The sequence below is a fragment of the Phasianus colchicus genome, chromosome Z (genome assembly GCF_987193195.1).
Source record: "Phasianus colchicus chromosome Z, bPhaCol1.hap1.1, whole genome shotgun sequence".
In the NCBI taxonomy this organism is placed as follows: Eukaryota; Metazoa; Chordata; class Aves; order Galliformes; family Phasianidae; genus Phasianus; species Phasianus colchicus.
The window spans coordinates 47969470-47988095 of record NC_143476.1 but is presented as its reverse complement, the minus strand read 5'-3'; the positions used below and the strand labels follow the sequence as shown (position 1 = coordinate 47988095).

Here is an 18626-nt window from a genome sequence, read left to right as displayed (position 1 = left end):
TAAAAAATAGTTGCATCGGCAGTAAAACAGAGTTTAGAGACTGACAGTTTTAGCTCAGAGTTCAGAGACTGAGGAACGGAATTTAATGCTTGCTTTTTCTAGATAATAACCGCTGATGTATATAGTGACAAATAAGGTCAGATGTAGATGACCTCAATTGTCTTTCCTCTTGCAAAAAAAAGGATTCTGTAAATACTGTTCTCAATTCTTTCTGAGCAGCACTTTGAAATCTTCTTGAGGGTCATTCAAATCTGGGCTCAATTGATATGGCAAATTACTGAGCTGCTCAGTGTCCCACACTGCCTTAGGAAATCAAGTGGTCAAGCAGGTTACTCCATAGCTCGTCAGAGCTGATTAGTATAGAATCACAGAATGCCATTGTTTGGAGGGGACCTTAAAGATCTTGAGTGGAAGAAGCAAAACAAAAAGTAGGATTGCTACCCTTGTGAAAAGTAGGATTGCTACTTTAGGAGAGCCAACTTTGATCTGGAACCTAGTTGGAGCTATCCTGTGGGCTGGGGTGTTAGAAGGTAAGGGGGCCTGTGAGAGTTGGTCGGCATTAAACAGCTCTTCTTCCAAGCTCAGGATCAGTGCGTCCCTGTGAGCAAGAAATCAGGAAAGGGTGGCAGGAGACCTGTGTGGATGAGTAAGGAGCTCATGTGTAAACTCAAAGGGAAGAAGAAGGTCCATGAAATGTGGAAAAAAGTCTTACCACTTGGGAAGAATATAAAAATGTTGTCAGAGCCTGCAGGGATGCGACAAGGAAGGCTAAAGCCCGCCTGGAATTGAATCTGGCAAAGGTGATAAAGGATAATAAAAAAAGCTTCTTTAAGTATGTTAACAGTAAAAGGAAGACTAGGGAGAATGTGGCTCCCCTAATAAGTGGGGGTGTTCTGGTAACGGGGGATGATGAAAAGGTGGAGATACTAAATGTCTTCTTTGCTTCTGTCTTCAGTGAAAAAGCTCTCTCTCTGGAATCCCAGACCCTGGAGGTTACTGGGAGGGTCTGGGGAATGAAAGACTTCCCTTTAGTCAGGGAAGAGGCGGTCTAAAAGCGCCTAGGCAACACCAGTGTTCATAAATCCATGGGACCCGATGGGGTGCATCCACGGGTGCTGAGGGAGCTGGCAGAGGTGATTGCTGAACCGCTCTCTATCATCTTTGAGAGGTCTTGGAGAATGGGGGAGGTGCCTGAAGACTGGAGGATAGCCAATGTCACTCCGGTCTTCAAAAAGGGCAAGAAGGAAGATCCAGGTAATTACAGGCCAGTCAGCCTCACCTCTGTCCCTGGAAAGGTGATGGAACAGATTGTGCTGGATGCCATCTCCAGACAACTGGAAGAAAAGGAGGTTATCAGGAGTAGTCAGCACGGGTTCACCAGGGGGAGGTCGTGCTTGACCAACCTGGTAGCCTTCTATGATGTTGTCACTGGCTGGGTGGATGGGGGGAGAGCAGTGGATGTAGTCTACCTTGATTTCAGCAAGGCATTTGACACTGTCTCCCATGACATCCTTACATCAAAGCTGAGGAAGTGTGGGATAGATGAGTGGACAGCGAGGTGTGTTGAGAACTGGCTGACTGGCAGAGCACAGAAGGTCATCATTGGCAGTGCAGAGTCTGGTTGGAGACCTGTAACTAGCAGTGTTCCTCAGGGATCGGTGCTGGGTCCAGTCTTGTTCAACATCTTCATCAGTGACCTTGATGAGGGGATACCCTCAGCAAGTTTGCTGATGATACGAAGTTGGGAGGATTGGCCGACACACCCGAAGGCTGTGCTGCCATTCAGCAAGACCTGGAGAGGCTGGAGAGCTGGGCAGTAAGAAACCAGATGAGGTTTAACAAAAGCAAGTGTAGAGTCTTGCACCTAGGGAGGAATAATTGCATGCACCAGTACAGGTTGGGGGATGACCTGCTGGAGAGGAGCTCTGCAGAGAGGGACCTGGGTGTCCTGGTGGACGACAGTTGGCCATGAGCCAGCAGTGTGCCCTTGTGGCCAAAAAGGCCAATGGCACTCTAGGGTACATTAAAAAGAGTATGGCCAGCAGGTCGAGGGAGCTGATCCTCTCCGTCTACTCTGCCCTGGAAAGGCCTCATCTGGAGTACTGTGTCCAGTTCTGGGCTCCCCAGTACAAAAAAGACAGGGATCTCTTGGAAAGAGTCCAGCGGAGGGCCACAAAGATGGTGAAGGGCCTGGAGCATCTCCCCTATGAAGAAAGGCTAAGTGATCTGGGTCTGTTTAGGCCTTGAGAAAAGAAGAATGAGAGGGAACCTGATCCAGGTCTATAAATATCTAAGGTGTGGAGGGCAGAGTGGCGAGGCCAGACTGTTTTCAGCAGTGTGTGGAGACAGGACAAGGGGAAACAGCCAGAAACTGGAGCATAGAAAGTTCCGCACAAATGTGCGCAAGAACTTCTTTACGGTGAGGGTGACAGAGCACTGGAACAGGCTGCCCAGGGAGGTTGTGGAGTCTCCTTCTCTGGAGATATTCAAGACCCGCCTGGACGCCTACCTGTGCAACCTGGTGTAGGGAACCTGCTTTGGCAGGGGGGTTGGACTCGATGATCTCTGGAGGTCCCTTCCAACCCCTATGATTCTAAGATTCTATGAATGTCATGGTTATGTAATTTTTGGTTTTCGGTATTCCACATCATAACATCATATGAGGCACTGGGAGTTTAACTGTTAATGCTCAAGCTCTGGGTACCTGCCTGGAAGAAAAGAAGAACTACGTTCCCCAGGGGACTTTGCGGTCACAGAGAGTCTCGAGATACAACTCCTGGCAAGGTCACCTGATGCACTCTTCTTCTCCTGCTTTTCGTCAGCTCTCCTCCCTTTTCTCCCTGCTGCTCAACTGGACTGCGCATCTCACCTCAGTGTTGTGGTGAGGCCTATCCACCTTTTGGACATTCTCTCTCTCATTATATTTGATTTATTAGCTTTGATTTTAATTACATTGTATTATAGTGTGTTATCTTGCATTCCGATAATATATTTAGTAAATTAGTTTGTTTCTCCTCAGATCATTGCTGCTGTTTCTAATTATTTTGGGGTCCCCTGTTCCCTTTTTCCAGAGGCGCGGATCTGCGGATCCCTCCGCCCCACTAGTCATGGAACCGGGCCGAACCGGCCCATAAACCGTTGACAATAAATTATTTTCAAACCCCCCACTGTGGGCATCAGTGGGGAGCATGAAGAGGAAAGGAGGCAAACTCAATGGACAGAGGGAGCACCTTTCTGTGCACACTGAAACTGGGAATGTAGGTGTTGCTGAACCTGGTCTTTTCGTAGGAGAGAAAAAATAATTCAGAAAAGTTTCAGCTAACTTTACTGCTGTCTCAGTACTGCTGTCAGCAGCAACTGAACACATGCGTTTAAACTAAAAGCTGCTGTCTGAACTTAAAAATGCTAGACCAACTGTGATGGAGCTAGTAGCAAATTGTTACTTACTCTGGATGCAGTCTATAGACATGTTGTCTCAGTGTGAATTAGCCCTGAGTATACAATTGTTCAGCACAGTAAAGGCATCTCAGGTCTTCTGAAAGCAGGATATCATCCTGGATACCTATGAATTTTAGGGAATTATTTTGTACTATATGCAGTAATTTCTCCCTAGTGAAATTTAGACGTGATCTGTAACAAAATACTGTGTGAAATTTCATTTGAATTCTGTATGAAGTCAGAAACAAAGCATTATTGTCCTTCTGGAAATTAATGATTACAGAAATGTACAATTCTTTTCAGTTGCAGAAGCTTATTACAGAAAAAAAATTCCCATTATATATATTCCTCATTACCTTCCTCTAGTATTTTGCTTTCTACCCTCACAGCTATTTGTTAATTTCAAAAGAGAATCTTATTGTAATGAATACACTTATCTATTGTTTTAGTAATTTTTTGGGATGGGATTGAAGTATAGCTGCTTACACGAAATGGATTTCCATGGGCTTTGTAGGCCTGCAGTGCAAGAGCTTTTTAAGTGCTTCCTAGCTCAGAGAGCACAGTGTGCACTGCACACTGTTCTGTAGCTGCCTAGCAAAGAGCTCCACATCATGGATTTTCTGTTGTCACATGGTGACTTTTAAAAGAAAAAAGAGTAGCATTGCGGAAGTCTATCTGAAAACAAATGACACTAAAAAATAAATGAATGTTTTAACAAAATGTCTTCTGAAATTGCTGTGAATTTGCTGTTTTATAACTCAAAAGCTTAAAGGAAAAGTTGATTTTAAAAAGCATCTTCAACTCAACTCCTCATTGATAGTGAAGAGTAACCCTAAAATCCTCTCTTAATCCTGCAGAATCCGAGAAAGAGACAGCAATGGTTCCTATGCCCTGTGTCTGCTGAATGATGGAAAAGTATTGCATTACCGTATTGACAGAGATAAGACAGGAAAGCTCTCCATACCAGATGGAAAAAGATTTGACACCCTCTGGCAGGTCTGTTAAATTTGAATCACTTGAATATCTGTCATCATGTTGTAGTTTTACCAGTTAGGCAGTCTCTTTTACTTTGCTGTGCTTCAACTGTCTTTAGCCAAATAGCAGCATGTTAGAGCAGTTTCTTTGTCCTCCTTACAACTTTTGTGGTTTTCCTACACAAATAAAATGTTCGTTAGTGGAGAAAGCTAAGTAAATGTAAAGATTTCAATCGTTTTAAAATGGTGATGCTGCAGCTTCACTGAGTTTTAAACTGCTGTGATCATTATTCAGTTAACTGGACATTCTCTAGAGTGGAAGACAAATTTAATTTGTAAGAGACATACTAGATACAATAACAATTATGCCAGGTACACTGCTTTGCTTATGTCCTTTGTAATAATGATGAGCAGAATTTTAAGAAACACATGGAATGGTTTGGCATGCTGTACACATAATGCATTATTTAGCTTTGAAATTTCCTACTTTGTAGACTGAACAAATGTGGTTTGTAATCATTACTACAACAAGATGTCTGAAATCTATTAAAAATAAAACAGTTGAGAACTGGATAGTTAACTATGCCATAGTTGGTAATAAAACTTGAGAAATGATTGGATAGGTTGAAGAAGCTAAAGGAAGTAAAAACCTTGAAGAATTCAGTATCCTTTCTTAAAGCTTTTTTTTTAAAAAGTGAGTCATTAATTTAAAAAACAAGTTTTTGCCTGAGTATATTAATTCCTAGCATTTCTTATAAATATCCTGCATATTTGTTGAGTTACTGGAAATTTTCAGCAGCTTGCAAAATGTGCAAGTTTTTTTAACATCTCTATTCTTGCGGACTCCCTCCTTCCCCTTCAAATGCACTAGTGCCAAAATAGGAGTCATGTTCCTGTGATGTAATGACAAAAAGCTTGGATAGGATAATACAGGAACACAAAAGTCCACAGCTATTGGTGCTTTATATGTTTACATACCATTTAACTGTTTACATGCCATTATGAGCCTAAGGCCAAAGAGAGCATCTTTCATACAAAAAATAAACAAAAAAAAAACACATCACCACCAAAAAAAATCAAAGATGAAACTTGGATGTTTAAAAATAAGTTACTTATTCGGAGCTTAGAAATTGTTGTTAACACAGCCAGGTGGGGAATATAGCATCACAAATCCAGTGCTTGGATTGGGTTCCAGATTCAGCCACAAAATCCCTTCAGAAATACACACCTCTGCTAGAGAAAAGTAAAGATGGTCTAAGGATACCAACAGTAAGGTTTTAGGTGTGAAGATGATAAAGGGCTTGGAGCACCTCTGTTATGAGGAAAGGCTGAGTGATGTGGGTCTGTTCTGCCTTGAGGAAAAAAAGGCTGAAAGGGGATCTGATCAATGTCTATAAATATCTAAGGAGCAGGAGGCAAAGGGATGAGGCCAGACTCTTTTCAGCAGAGTGTGGCAATAGGACAAGAGGAAATGGACACAAACTGAAACATAGGACGTTTGGCACAAAAAAAAAAAAAAAAAGAACTTCACAGTGAGGGTGATGGAGTACTAGAACAGGCTGCCCATGGAGGTTGTGGAGTATCCTTCTTTGGAGATGTTCAAGACCCACCTGGATGCCTACCTCTGCAACCTGTTATAGGGAGCCTGCTTTGGCAGGGGTGTTGGATCTCTCAAGGTCCCTTCCAGCCTCTACAATTCTTTGATTCTGTGATCATTTAACAAATATGGATTATTGCACATAAGCACATCATTAGGAGACAGTCAATTATACTTCTCTTACCTTTTGGTATCTCCCTCTTCTTTCTCTCTTTTTTTTTTTTTTTCCTCTCATTCTGGTAGTTAGTTGAGCATTATTCATACAAACCGGATGGATTATTAAGGGTTCTGACCATTCCCTGTCCACGACATGGCTCTGAAAGTGGTAAGTTATTTCTATTGTTTTGTAAAGCATAAATAGATTATTAAAAATGTGTGCATTTTTTGCACTTGCAAACTGGGTGGGTGCTAATTGTCATAGATGTAATTTAAATTTAGATTTTAAACAAATGAAATACTAAATTTTCAAGTGAGTTGGAATCCACCAGATCATGCAGGCCGGAAGCAGATCCTGTATTTTATGGTAGGATATCACCTCCAGATGGTCTAAAAGTAACATCAGATCAAAAATGCACTTTACTACTTCAAGTGGCACTCTGTTTTGCTTGGTCTGTCTGTGTTACCAAGGTGCTTGTCCTGACACTCCTCCGATACACTTTACTCCAGGGAGACGTCAGCATGCCAGCACTGCTGGTTAAGGCATTTGGGTAGGGTGCAGTGAGACAAAGGTTTCACTGAATCTGATGCTGAAAAAGAGAATCTTTAAAATGCCACCCAGTTATAGTGCCTAGAGGCACTTATGTCTAAGGGAGATAAGAGGAATCCGGAGGTCCCTCGCAATCTTGGACCTGTTTCTTCTTTAATGTCATGCATCATCTGTGTTTACACAAATGAGATTGCATCCACTTCCTCTTTTGCTGCCTTTGTGGAAGGAAGGGATGCCATTCAGAGGGACCTCAACAGGCTTGAAAGGCGGACCCGGGTGAACCTAATGAGGTTCAACACAGCAAAGTGCAAGGTTTAGCACTTGGGCTGGAGGAATCCCAGGCATCTATACAGACTGGAAGGAGCAGTCCTTGAGAGCAGCCCTGCAGAGGAGGACCTGGGGGTCTTGATAGATGAAAAGCTTAACATGAGCCAGCAGTGTGCTCTTGCAGCTCAAAAAGCAAATGGTATCCTGGGCTCCATCAGAAGAGGGGTGGCCAGCAGGGACAGGGAGGTGATTGTCCCTCTATACTCTGTTCTTGTGAGGCCCCATCTGGAGTACTGTGTCCAGGTCTGGAGTCCCCAGTACAAGAAAGACAGAGAGCTGTTGGAAAGGGTCCAGAGGAGAACCACAAAGATGATCAGGACTGGAGCACCTCCCCTACAAAGACAGGCTGAGGGAGTTGGGCTTATTCAGCCTGGAGAAAAGAAGGCTGTGGGGTGACCTCATTGCAGCATTTCAGTGCCTAAAGGGAGCCTATGAACAGGAGGTGAATCAACTCTTTGAAAGGGTAGATAACAGCAGGAAGAGGGGAAATGTTTTTAAGTTGAGGGAGGGAAGATTTAGGTTGGATGTCAGGGGGAAGTTCTTTATTATGAGAGTGGTGAGGTACTGGAACAGGCTGTCCAGAGAGGTTGTGGATGCTCCGTCCGTGGAGGTGTTCAAGGCCAGATTGGATGGGGCCCTGGGCAGCCTGGTCTAGTATTAAATGGGGAGGTTGGTGGCCCTGCCTGTGGCGGGGTGTTGGAGCTTTATGATCCTTGAGGTCCCTTCCAACCTGGGACATTCTGTGATTCTGTGATTCTGATTCTTGTCTGACTCTTCTGTTTCAGAAGCAGTGTTCTCTCTATAAGAGCTGCCTTCTGTTTTTGTAACTGAAAGCCAGGAATGTGCTGAACATACTTGCTCTTATTTTTTACGCTCCTTTGAGTCATTATTAAGGCAATGCACATACTTGTGTCTTTGTGGCAGTAAGTACCGAAGTGTGAGTGATGCATATTAAAGCCAGAAGCCAAGAAGATGAGCTAAGAGAAATGCTCCAGTATGATTTGAAAGTAAAAAGTTGGTCTTTCATGTAAATTATTATTTTGGTACATTTCTTTTTCAGTATCTTTCCACATTTGATTCTTTTACAGATAATGTTTTTGACACTCGTCCTCTTCCTGGAACCCCTTCTAAGGTAGGTGGTGATGTAGCAATAAATTTATTCAAGAAGCCTATTGTCACATAATCTTCTGGGAATCCTAATGTTTATACTGTTAGAGTGAACTTATTTTTCTAGGGATTGTTTTATAAGCAGTAGATAGAAAATAAGCCTAAAATATTTTATTATTCCTATTGCTTTCATAAGATTTCTGTACTTAGCTATTAAGTATTTAATTTTATGAATCTGTTTTATATACATAATGTATGTGAAAATCAGTATGTTTCATGTGTAAAATGAACATTCAAGTTCTTTAGTGACTGCATCAACACTAACACTGTTTAAAATAATGTTTCAAGACATGGCAGCTGAAGCAAAAATGAAGGTTCACTTTACTGAGTAAAGACAGATATTTCTTTACTTTGTAGTTAACATCCAGTTTTGCATGATGGTTTGATTCCTTGTGAAGTGAAATTAATGGAAGTTTTTTCATTAACATTTTCATGAGTGAGCATGCCCATCTGTGATTATAATTGTTTGCACTCTTAGACTCCTTTGATTACAAGAGCCACCTGAGGAGTGATATGTAACACCTTCTCATTCAGCTGTAGTTAATCTAATCTAAAGTAGGGAGTTCAGGTTAGTTGTTCCACCACTCCCTGGAGGGCCTAATCATCTAGGTTCTTCATAGAATCGTAGAATTGCTCAGATTGGAAAAGAGCCTCAAGATCATAAAGTCCAACTGCAAAACTTAAGAATTTGCCTGCCTATCCACACCACGTAGTTTACATATTGGTTCTCACTTAATGGTTGAGGGCTGAGTGCGCAAATACCTGCTCCAGAATTATATTTTGACACCAGTTTGAGTGACTGGACATGAAGCAGAGACTTGAAAAGGAGATTTGAGAGCACATTAATTGCTGTATTTGCACCCTCTTACTTCATTTGAAGATTCATAATAAGGCAGCTGTCTTTTCCAGACTGAACCCTCCAAGTTGTTACATATTATCCCTACATATCTGAAGCTGCTCCTGGGAAGGGCAAAGGCATTTTTGAACTTAAATCTAGGAGGAAAAAATAGAACGAGAACAACACAGGACCCAGAGATGCCACTGTCTTGACAGTGTAGAGCTTAGTTACTTCAAGGTGGCCTCTAGTAGACTGCAAGCTTCATGCCCATACTCCAGCTACTATATTACCCTCAATTACACTGACATTTCATTCTCTTTTTTTAACATTCCATTCTCTGGTGGTGAGAGCTGAGCATAAAGTCACTGTGTGCCTGCTTCTCTTATGCCGCCCAGTTTGTTTATGTAGAGTTGACTACTGTAAAATCTCCATAGCCACTTATCCACTTATCACAACAAAAATGATTGTTTCAGGTCTTCTCAGATAGGGAAAAGGCTTTAAATGCCATGTAGTCTGGTTTTGAGTATGCATCTGAGCATGATTTACACAGTTCCCCTTCCCTGGCATTTCTGACTCAGCAATCTGAAGAGCCAGTCTGTCCTCACAGCAGCAGAACCCTCACCTGTAAGCTGGTAATTCTCAAATACTTTGCAATGAGAACGAACAATTTCAAATGAAAGTATCAACAGAAGGATGTGAAGGATATGAAAAGAAGGTCACAAAATGAATATTACGGATTGACTGAACAGATACAGTTGGACAAACTGAGTTCCAAATACCAAATAAGAAGCTTCTATTTTTCATTAGTGTATTGCAGTAATAATGACTCTTGTAGTTTACAGGTAAAAGACTTGCTAATAAGCTATGATTAATCTTGCCTAACATAAATCAACTTAAAAGAGCAGCCAGTCTTAACAAATCCTGAAGGCTTGTTTTTGAGGACTTTAGAGGAAAAGAGAGAACCTGTGTAACAGTCACTTCAGCATAAAATCCATTACTGTGTATTCATAAGTGCCTGCTTCTTTCCACTCAGAAGGGGCCTTGATTTATCAAGACTACATGTCTTGCTCACAAGTAGTCACAGTTGTATGAGATCATTTCCAACCCTGAACGTATATTTCTCTGGCAAGTAGTTGACAAAAGGGAGCTTGATCACACATGCATATTTTCGAAATAGACCAGTAGTCATTATACTTAAGGTTTGCCATGATAGAAGAAAAAACACAATGGATAAGAGAAATAAATATATAAAATCAAAAAATTCAAATTAATATTACAATTTATGGAGCTCAAAGACTTCAGTTAATATTGCCAGGTTGTCATACATGAACAAACTTGTGCAAAAACTCTAACTCATGTATGACCACTTGCGTAGGCATTCATATATGCAGAACCTGAAATATAATGAATTCAGATTTTGAAAACGGAAATGTATCCTGAAAAGAACAAAGAAAAATTACAAACCCTTATGCACAAAATGTGTATCTTTTTTTTACTTAGGTTACTTCCATTAAGTTTAAATTAAGTAGTTTTGTTAAAAAAAAAAAAAAAAAAAGAACAAAATTTATTAGGAAGAAGTGCAAGATCCTGCATTTTATTAATCATCTGCAGAATACAGCATAGGAGCAGCAATTTTTCAGAGGATGTGGTAGCTGTAAGAGATCAGACAAGAACACAGACATGCACCAACACAGTGGTAGATGAAAGTGAAACATCACAAGTGTTTCCAGTTTGTTCACTTTGCTAAGGTCTCAGCTAGAGTGCTTTCTCTCAGAACATATGCCCTAAGACATATGTACAGATGCAGGATGGTTTAAGAATATTACAGTTTAAATCAATTTTATTGCTAAGATTTCATATACTACATTTGTTTGATGTTTCATATGTGCACTTACCAGACACATACGAGAGAAATGTTGGGAGTGTTTTTTGTTCTTGTATACTACATGCATTTTGTAATATACCTTCAGTAATTTTTCTGGCACATTTACTGTTCCTCTTTGACATTGTGGTTTCTAGAGTTGGGCAGGAGGTGGAATTATCTCAAGAATCAAATCGTACACCTTTCCAAAGGCTGGCAGCAAAAAGGTGCTTTATACTGTCTTTTTAGGTTAACAACTGAGTTAAAAGGACTTACACTTGGCTAATCTCACTCTTTCTTTTTTCTTTTTGCTTGCTATTACTAAATGCATGTCTTGTCTACTAACAAACAGATTGTGAAGGTTTTGTAAGCCGCCTTCTTTACAAATCATCTGCACAATTGCAGCCTTAATTGTATAGAACTAAACCAATTTCTAAAGAAGTTTTGAAAATTGGGCTATTTTAACATAATTTTTCACATCCCAAAATGTAGGATTAGTACTGTTCTCAACATGTCTGCAAAAAAACTATGAGAGATAAAATGTATCTCACAGAGTAGATATCTCTGTATCTCACTTAAATATACAAAGTGACATTTCTAATGGAAAATACAATTCCTAGAAAATTGACTTGTTCACTAAACTTTACAGAAGACATTCGGGGACACAGATTGTTAATTAACAAACGCAAATCATATTCCTACAGAACTTGTGCACAAATCTTGTTATGCATCGAAGTTAATTACATTTAAACAAGTGCAAGGTGTTGCAAGATGAAGGAGAATGGGAAAGGTAATGTGAGGGAGTCATAGGAAACAGTCTGGTACTAGTGAAAATGTTCTGTGGACAGAAAATTGTGCTGTTTAATAGTTGGTATACTTGTGAAGCATGCTATTACAGGCTTTTTTTTCACGCTAAAAATAACTTCTATGTCCCTTTTCTACCTAGAAGTAGTTCTGTGAGTCTCTCATTTTGCTGCTTACTTGTTTGTTTATTCAGTGCCATATGCTCTGTAAAAAAAATGATCAACATAAAAAGCCCTGGAGATACACTTCTGTTCAGAGTGAAAATCTTTTTTACTTATACTGTATTTGATAATCCTGATTAAAATATATTAAAATATATATCTCCGGCAGAGAAAGGGAGGTGATTGTGTACTAGGCTCTTGTGAGACACCATCTGGAGTATAGCATCCAGGCCTGTGGCCCCCAGTACAAGAGGGACATGGAGCTCTTGGAGCAGGTCCAGACGAAGGCCACTAAAATGGTCAGAGGGCTCTATATGATGAGGAAAGGTTGAGGGAACTGGGATTGTTTAGCTTGGAGAAAAGGCGCTGGGGAGACCTCATTGTGGCTTTCCAGTACTTGAAGGGAGAGTATACACAGGAGAGGAAACAGCTGTTTACAAGGGATAGTGATAGGACAAGGGGGAATGGTTTTAAATTGAGGCAGGGGAGGTTTAGGTTAGATCTTAGAAGTAAGTTTTTTGCACAGAGAGTAGCGACACACTGGAACAAGTTGCCCAAGGAGGTTGTGGATGCATTCAAGGCTAGGCTGGATGTGGCTCTGGGCAGCCTGGTCTGGTGGTTGGCGATCCTGCACATAGCAGGGGGGGTTGAAACTAGATGATCATTGTGGTCCCTTTCAACCCAGGTCATTCTGTGATTCTGTGATATATTAGACAGGAGAGTTGTGATTTGGCTTGGTTCAGAAAAATGGACAAACACAAAGTTGACTTTAACCCTTTACACCTGGTTACTTAGCTTGCTTGTCTTGCATCAAAACCTTTCAGACAGTAAAATGTACAATTTACAATGTTATTTTTTTTCAGACTTGAAAAATGAGTTAGTTCTGTGAGATTTTTTTTAAAAAGTATTTAATTATTTCCCAGACTGGTTATCTAGGTGTATTTTTAGCACTCTGAACATTTTTTTTCCAGCTTCTTTACTCATAAAACTTTTTTTTCTGATGAAACTCTAAGTGACCTTGTGCCACCTAGTGGCTACTATGAAGTTTTATCCAAAGTTCATTGAGGACTTTGCTGCTAAGGCCTTTGTTCTGCATTTTGCTACGCAGTTTGGTTTAGCAAATTAAAATTATTTTTGTGGTCCTGCATATATGTTTTGGTTATTGCAAATCAGAACATGAAAACACCACTTACTGTACAGAATAACTTCATACATACAATCTCTACTATGAAATAAAAATATTTACTATAAAAATGAGATTTAGAGTAATTTGTGCCATTTCATTCATATTTTAAAACAAACAGTAAGTGGGTCTCATTCAGCGAGATGCTGTCATAGCTCCATAGAGGGGTTATCCTACTGTGGCCTTATCCTTCAATAGAAAGTGATGTTCCTTCTACTACAAAAGAGCCTTCATTTGAGTGCAAACTCTGCCTCTTCTACTTTCCTCTTATTGTGGATAGTGCTGTGTTAGCAGAGGACTGCTACATCTGTATAGCCAGTCCTTATTTAAGGAAAGAGTGGCAAGAATGTGCATCTGAGAATTTTAACCAATTAAAATTAAACACTAGCTGAAAAATCCATTCCTATGATATAGAGGTTTAGTATGAGGACATAAAAACAAAAATAAAATCATAGAGTCATAGAATCTTTAGGATCGGAAAATACCTGTAAGAAGATCGTGTGTTCCAGCCATCAAACCATCCCTACCACGTCCAAGAGCCACATCCCTCAGTGCCACATCCACAAATTTTTGAGCACCTCCAAGGACAGTGTGTCCACCATCTCCCTGAGCAGCCTATTCCAGTGTCTCCACCACTCCTTCTGAGAAGAAATTATTTCTAATATCCAGCCTGAAACTCTCCTAGCACAACTTGAAGCCATTACCTCTGATCCTAAATGACACCTTGCTTCACAGTTTACCAGTGTGCACACTATAAGATGTCACATAACCTCTGCCATTTTTAATGGGTCTCTCTGGCAGATGCTTTCCTCTTTTAGCTTTAACTGTCAGAGCAAATCCATAGGGTTTCACTCATTCTCTATTCTGGTAAGAATGTAGGAAGCAGTCCCCTCATCTATAATTTGGTTGTATTAAGGCAAAGTTCCCTTTCTCAGAATCATCTGCACAATTAAACTTGCTACTGTTAAAGCATAGGGCAGAAGGGACCCTGAATTGCAATGACAGTTCAAAACAAGGCAGTGTTTTTTGGACTATTACTCAAAGCACCATACATGCAAAGAGAAGTACCTCCTTCCTCCATGTATAGACTGCTGCTCTTGACTGGAAGAGAAAAATTCTGGCCTTTCTGCTCGAACAACTTGTTCAAAGGACGGAAGGGTGCTCCATGCCATGAATACATAATTTCAAACAGTAGAAGCCTTCAAAAGTTTGTCAGATTTAATGTCAGTGGGCTATCTCCAGTTCATACCTACAGTTTTATTTCTAAGCATGGGAATGAATGTACTCAGTTTTTAGTGGAGTTCCTGAATGTGATCACCAAATTATTTCAGATTCATTTGTTTTGCTCTTGAATTACAAAGGAGAGGAAATGTCTCTACACTTCCCATTTCAGGAGTCAACTCCTTTTAATCAGAATATTTTTACCAGCTGTTCCACACAGGTGATTGTCTCCTTGTGAGACCAATGTGGTGTACATCAGTGTTGTTTGGCCAGTGAAAAATATGTCAGTTCATACACTGAGCCCGAAACCAGGGATATTTGACTACTTCTCTGGTCCTTAGGTAGTCCTAATCACATCTATGGAAAATAAGGACAAGGTGATTGGTGGTAATAGCTTGGATTGACCAAGGGCAAGTCATGCCTGACAAACTTGGTGTTCTTTTATGATGGAGTTACTTTATCAGTGAATAGAGGAAGAGTCATCATCTACCGGGACTTGTAAAAATCGATTGACACAGTCCTGCATGACATCCTGCTCGCCAAATTGGAAAAAAAAGAATTTGATGGATGGACCTCTGCTGGACAAGGAATTGGCTGGATAGTGGCACTCAGTGTGTTGCAGTTAACAGCTCAGCTTCCAAGCGAAGATGTGTGATGAATGGTGTTCCTCAGGGATCAGTGTTGGGACCGGTGTTATTTAATGTCTTTGTAGGGGTTATAGACAGTGCAATTGAGTGCACCCGCAGCAAGTCTGCTGCAGCTGAGTGCTACAGCTGACACCCTAAAAGGAAGAGGATGCTATCCAGAGGGACCTGGACAGGATTGATTGGTGGGCTGGTCCCACCCATAACAAGTTGGCCACAAAGATGATCAGAAGGCTAGAGCACCTCTCCTACAAAAACAGGCTGATAGAGCTGGGACTTTTCAGTTAGGAGAAGACAAGGCTCCAAGAAGACCTGATAGTGATCTTCCAGTACTCAAATGGGGACTACAGGAAAGCTGGGGAGGGACATTTGTAAGGAAGGGCAGGTAGTGGCAGGATGTGGGGAAATGGTTTTAAACTTGAAGAGGGTACATTTAGACTAGATACAAGAAAGAACTTCTTTACTGTGAGGGTGGTGACATGCTGGAACAGGTAGCCCAGTGGGGTTATGAATTTCTGTGTCCGTGGAAACATTCAAGGCGAGGCTGATTGGGGCTTTGAGCAAGCTGGTCTAGAGGGAGGTGTCCTTGCTTATGGCAGGGGGATGGAACTTGGTGATCTTAAATCTTCCTTCCAACCTAAATGATTCTACCAAATCTAAATGTCCTAAGCTGTTTGAAGTGCAGCAAGGAGGAATGGAGGCACCCACCACCACACAAAGCCTGGAAACTGATATGGCTGTGAGACTGCTGCTGCCTGCATCTACTGCCTGAGTGCTGACCTGTCTGGGTGTTAGCAACCTGCAGGGCTGGTGGATCCAGTGTGGCTTGAATCTGAGTTTCACAGAACTATTTTATTGCCTATTTAAAGTGTTAATGATGAGTTCTTGTTCTGAGAGAAAAAAAAAAGTAATTTCCAAACACTTAGGGAAAACTCCTTGGCTTTCCGTTGGATGCCACTTCTACCCTCTTCCAGGTCTCCCATCCCCTAGTGCACTCAGGAGGGCATGAGCACAGAGCAGGAGGTGAGAGCCAGTCATAACTCTTTATTCACTTTCCTCTTGATCTTGATCTCCCCAGCTTGAAGCAGGGAAATAGCTATGAATAGCTATGAATGACCATGCCAAGTGCAATGAATGGGCGAGGAGATTTAACCCCAGGGAACAGGAGCGGCAAAAGGTAATAACTAGCATTGCTGGGACTCCTGCCCTCCCCAGGGGGTGGCCTATATCACATCCTATGCACTGTAAGAATGCTCTTAAGGCTGTGGTCAGGCACTGCTGGTCATGCTGTGTGCACCCCAGCCATTCCCATCCTGTCATATTGCAGTATTGACGGTACACACAGAAGGTCGGTTTCATGCGATTTTATTTGCCTCTTCTCCCATGTATTCCTGGAGGAAGAAGATCCTTGCTTCCCTAAGTGGTTCAGTCCTAGTGTGTCTTATCATAAGTGCCAGCTGCAATGTAGCCACTGTTGTCTGTCAAGTCCTGACGGCCAGCAAGTCCTTTCCTCTTCCAACTCTCATCAAAGTGCACTCTGCGATGGCGAGTGTATTTGCTAGTGTCCGTCAGCCTCTCGACCCCAGCTACCTTGGCAACTTTCTGCAGGAAAGGAGACCAGAATTAGGAACAAGCTCAGACAGGCTTGCCATTGTTAGCAAGTATAACCCTTGGGATGTAGGGACCCGTGGCAACTTCAGGTGGACAGTGGACAAAGAAACTCCTACTCACGGTGGTGCCTACGCTGCTTGGCTCCTTCCCCTCAATGAGGCCATACACAGCTTGCAGGGCTTCCTCTGGTGATTTGCCCTTGAAACGCTTAACACAGATCTCCTTCATGGCCTGCTGGAACTCAGCAAAAGTGATGGTGCGGGCACCCTTGGTCCTATGGCCAGAAAAAAGAAGAGGAAGGTTACTAAAGGGAAAGTTACCAGGAGGAAACCTGTGTGGAGGTAGGAAGGAAAGACTCCAAGGCTGCCCATGAGTGCCTGGCTGCTCCTTTGCCTACAGCATCTCACTGCCTCACTTACTTGACTTTGTTGAACAGAATGTCAATGTCAGTGCTGGTCACAGCTTTTCCATCCATCACCCCACACTCTTTGCACATCTTGGAGAAGTTTTTTCCTGTCATGTTGTTGCCACTGGCAGCTGTGTCACCAAATATTGCAAATTTATGGAAAGATACTTTTAGCCCAGCCATTTTGCTGCTGTGGAGAGAAAGAGCTGGCAGGAAGGAGCTGCTAGACTGACCTGCAGCTGGACTCCTTCAGAACAAGTGACATCACCAATGGGCACTGCGTTGCCATAGTGCTGCCACAGCAACCAACTAGTCACCAACACAGAACAGGCAGGACCCAGGTCGGAGAGGGCTTGGTCTGGACCACAAGGGATGCAGAAGAGGGATGAAAGTAGGGCTTTGCGCTCAATTAATCACTCCTGTGCGTGAAGTAATGGGACATCCAAATCTTCTGAACCTTCTGGAAATAAAAGTTGCATTTGGCTTCAAGAACAAATGCATGCATTTACAGACGATAAAAGGACTACACTTGTCTTCCAGACCCCAGATAATTGCCTACATATTGCACATCTTCTTTCAAGTAGTTACCAAACTGCCCACGTCTTTCCCATCATACCTTGTCATCTGAACAACTCTCTGAATGAGGCTGTTCTCTTCCTGACCCCAGTAAATTTTCTACTTCTGATTAACTTAGACCGCTACAACTGGGCATTAGGGTCTCTGAGAGAATAAAAGACATTGCACGAATTCAAATCAGTCCGCTACAACATGAGCAATCAACTCCTGCTGCTTGCAAGATGCACTCAAGTCCTTTTAAAATGTCCAGCCTCTCCTAAAGCCATAAGCTTCACCCAGGGCCCTAGGTTTCAAGATTGCTTGTAGGCTGCCGTTCAGCATAAGCCTTGGGATTTGAAGGATGGATTGTTTGATGGATTAAGAATTAGTTGGCTGGATGTAGCCAAAGGATTGTGATTAATTGTTCTATGTCAGGGTAGAGGCTGATCACAAGTGATGTCCCTCGGGGGTCAGACTTGGGACTGGTGCTCTTCAACATCTTCATCGGTGACATAGACGATGGCATCAAGTGCACCCTCAGCAAGTTTGCGGATGACACCGAGCTGAGTGGTGCAGTTCATATATTGGAGGGAAGGGAAACCATCTTGAGGGACCCGGACAGGCTGGAGAAGTGGGTCCGTGAGAACCTAATGAGGTTGAGCAAGGCCAAGTCCAAGGTATTGCACTCAGGCCAGGGAAATCCCAGGTATGTGTACAAACTGGAAGAAGATCTCCTTGAGAGCAGCCCTGTGAAGAAGGACTTGGGGGCCCTGGTAGTTGAGAAACTGGACATGAGCCAGCAGTGTGTTCTTGCAGTCGAGAAGGCCAACTGCATTCTGCGCTGCATTAAGAGATAAGTTGTTAGCAGGGAGAGGGAGGAGATTGTCCTCCTCTGCTATGAAGCCCCATCTGGAGTACTGCATCCAGGCCTGGGGCCCCCAGCATAAGGAAGATGTGGAGCTCTTAGAACAGGTCCAGAGGAAGGCCACTAAAATGATCAGAAGGCTGGAGCACCTCTCCTATGAAGAAAGGTTGAGGGAACTGGGATTGTTTAGCTTAGAGAAAGCCCAAGGGGACACCTCATTGTGCCTTCCAATATTTGTAGGGAGTGTATGAACAGGAAGGGGTATGTC

The 18626-nt window shown here is 42.2% G+C and overlaps 2 protein-coding genes across 4 annotated transcripts in view; one reads left to right on the top strand and one right to left on the bottom strand.

Moving 5' to 3' along the window:
- Window positions 1-18626, top strand: part of SYK (spleen associated tyrosine kinase) — a 56186-nt gene that overhangs the window by 22036 nt on the left and 15524 nt on the right. For 2 of the 3 annotated variants that reach the window (XM_031610493.2, XM_090130655.1), the window contains exons 4-7: window positions 4296-4434; window positions 6253-6334; window positions 8131-8174; window positions 11067-11135. In XM_031610493.2, the coding sequence (XP_031466353.1) occupies window positions 4296-4434; window positions 6253-6334; window positions 8131-8174; window positions 11067-11135 (334 nt within the window). The remainder of the gene's footprint in view (window positions 1-4295; window positions 4435-6252; window positions 6335-8130; window positions 8175-11066; window positions 11136-18626) is intronic. The other variant, XM_031610494.2, reaches the window with a different exon arrangement.
- LOC116240174 (tubulin polymerization-promoting protein family member 2) lies at window positions 16271-17159 on the bottom strand. Its single transcript, XM_031610508.2, has 3 exons — window positions 16952-17159; window positions 16653-16806; window positions 16271-16523 (listed from the first exon to the last, which is right to left on the bottom strand). The coding sequence occupies exons 1-3, from the start codon at window positions 17119-17121 to the stop codon at window positions 16353-16355; spliced, it is 495 nt and encodes a 164-aa protein (XP_031466368.2). The 5' UTR covers window positions 17122-17159; the 3' UTR covers window positions 16271-16352.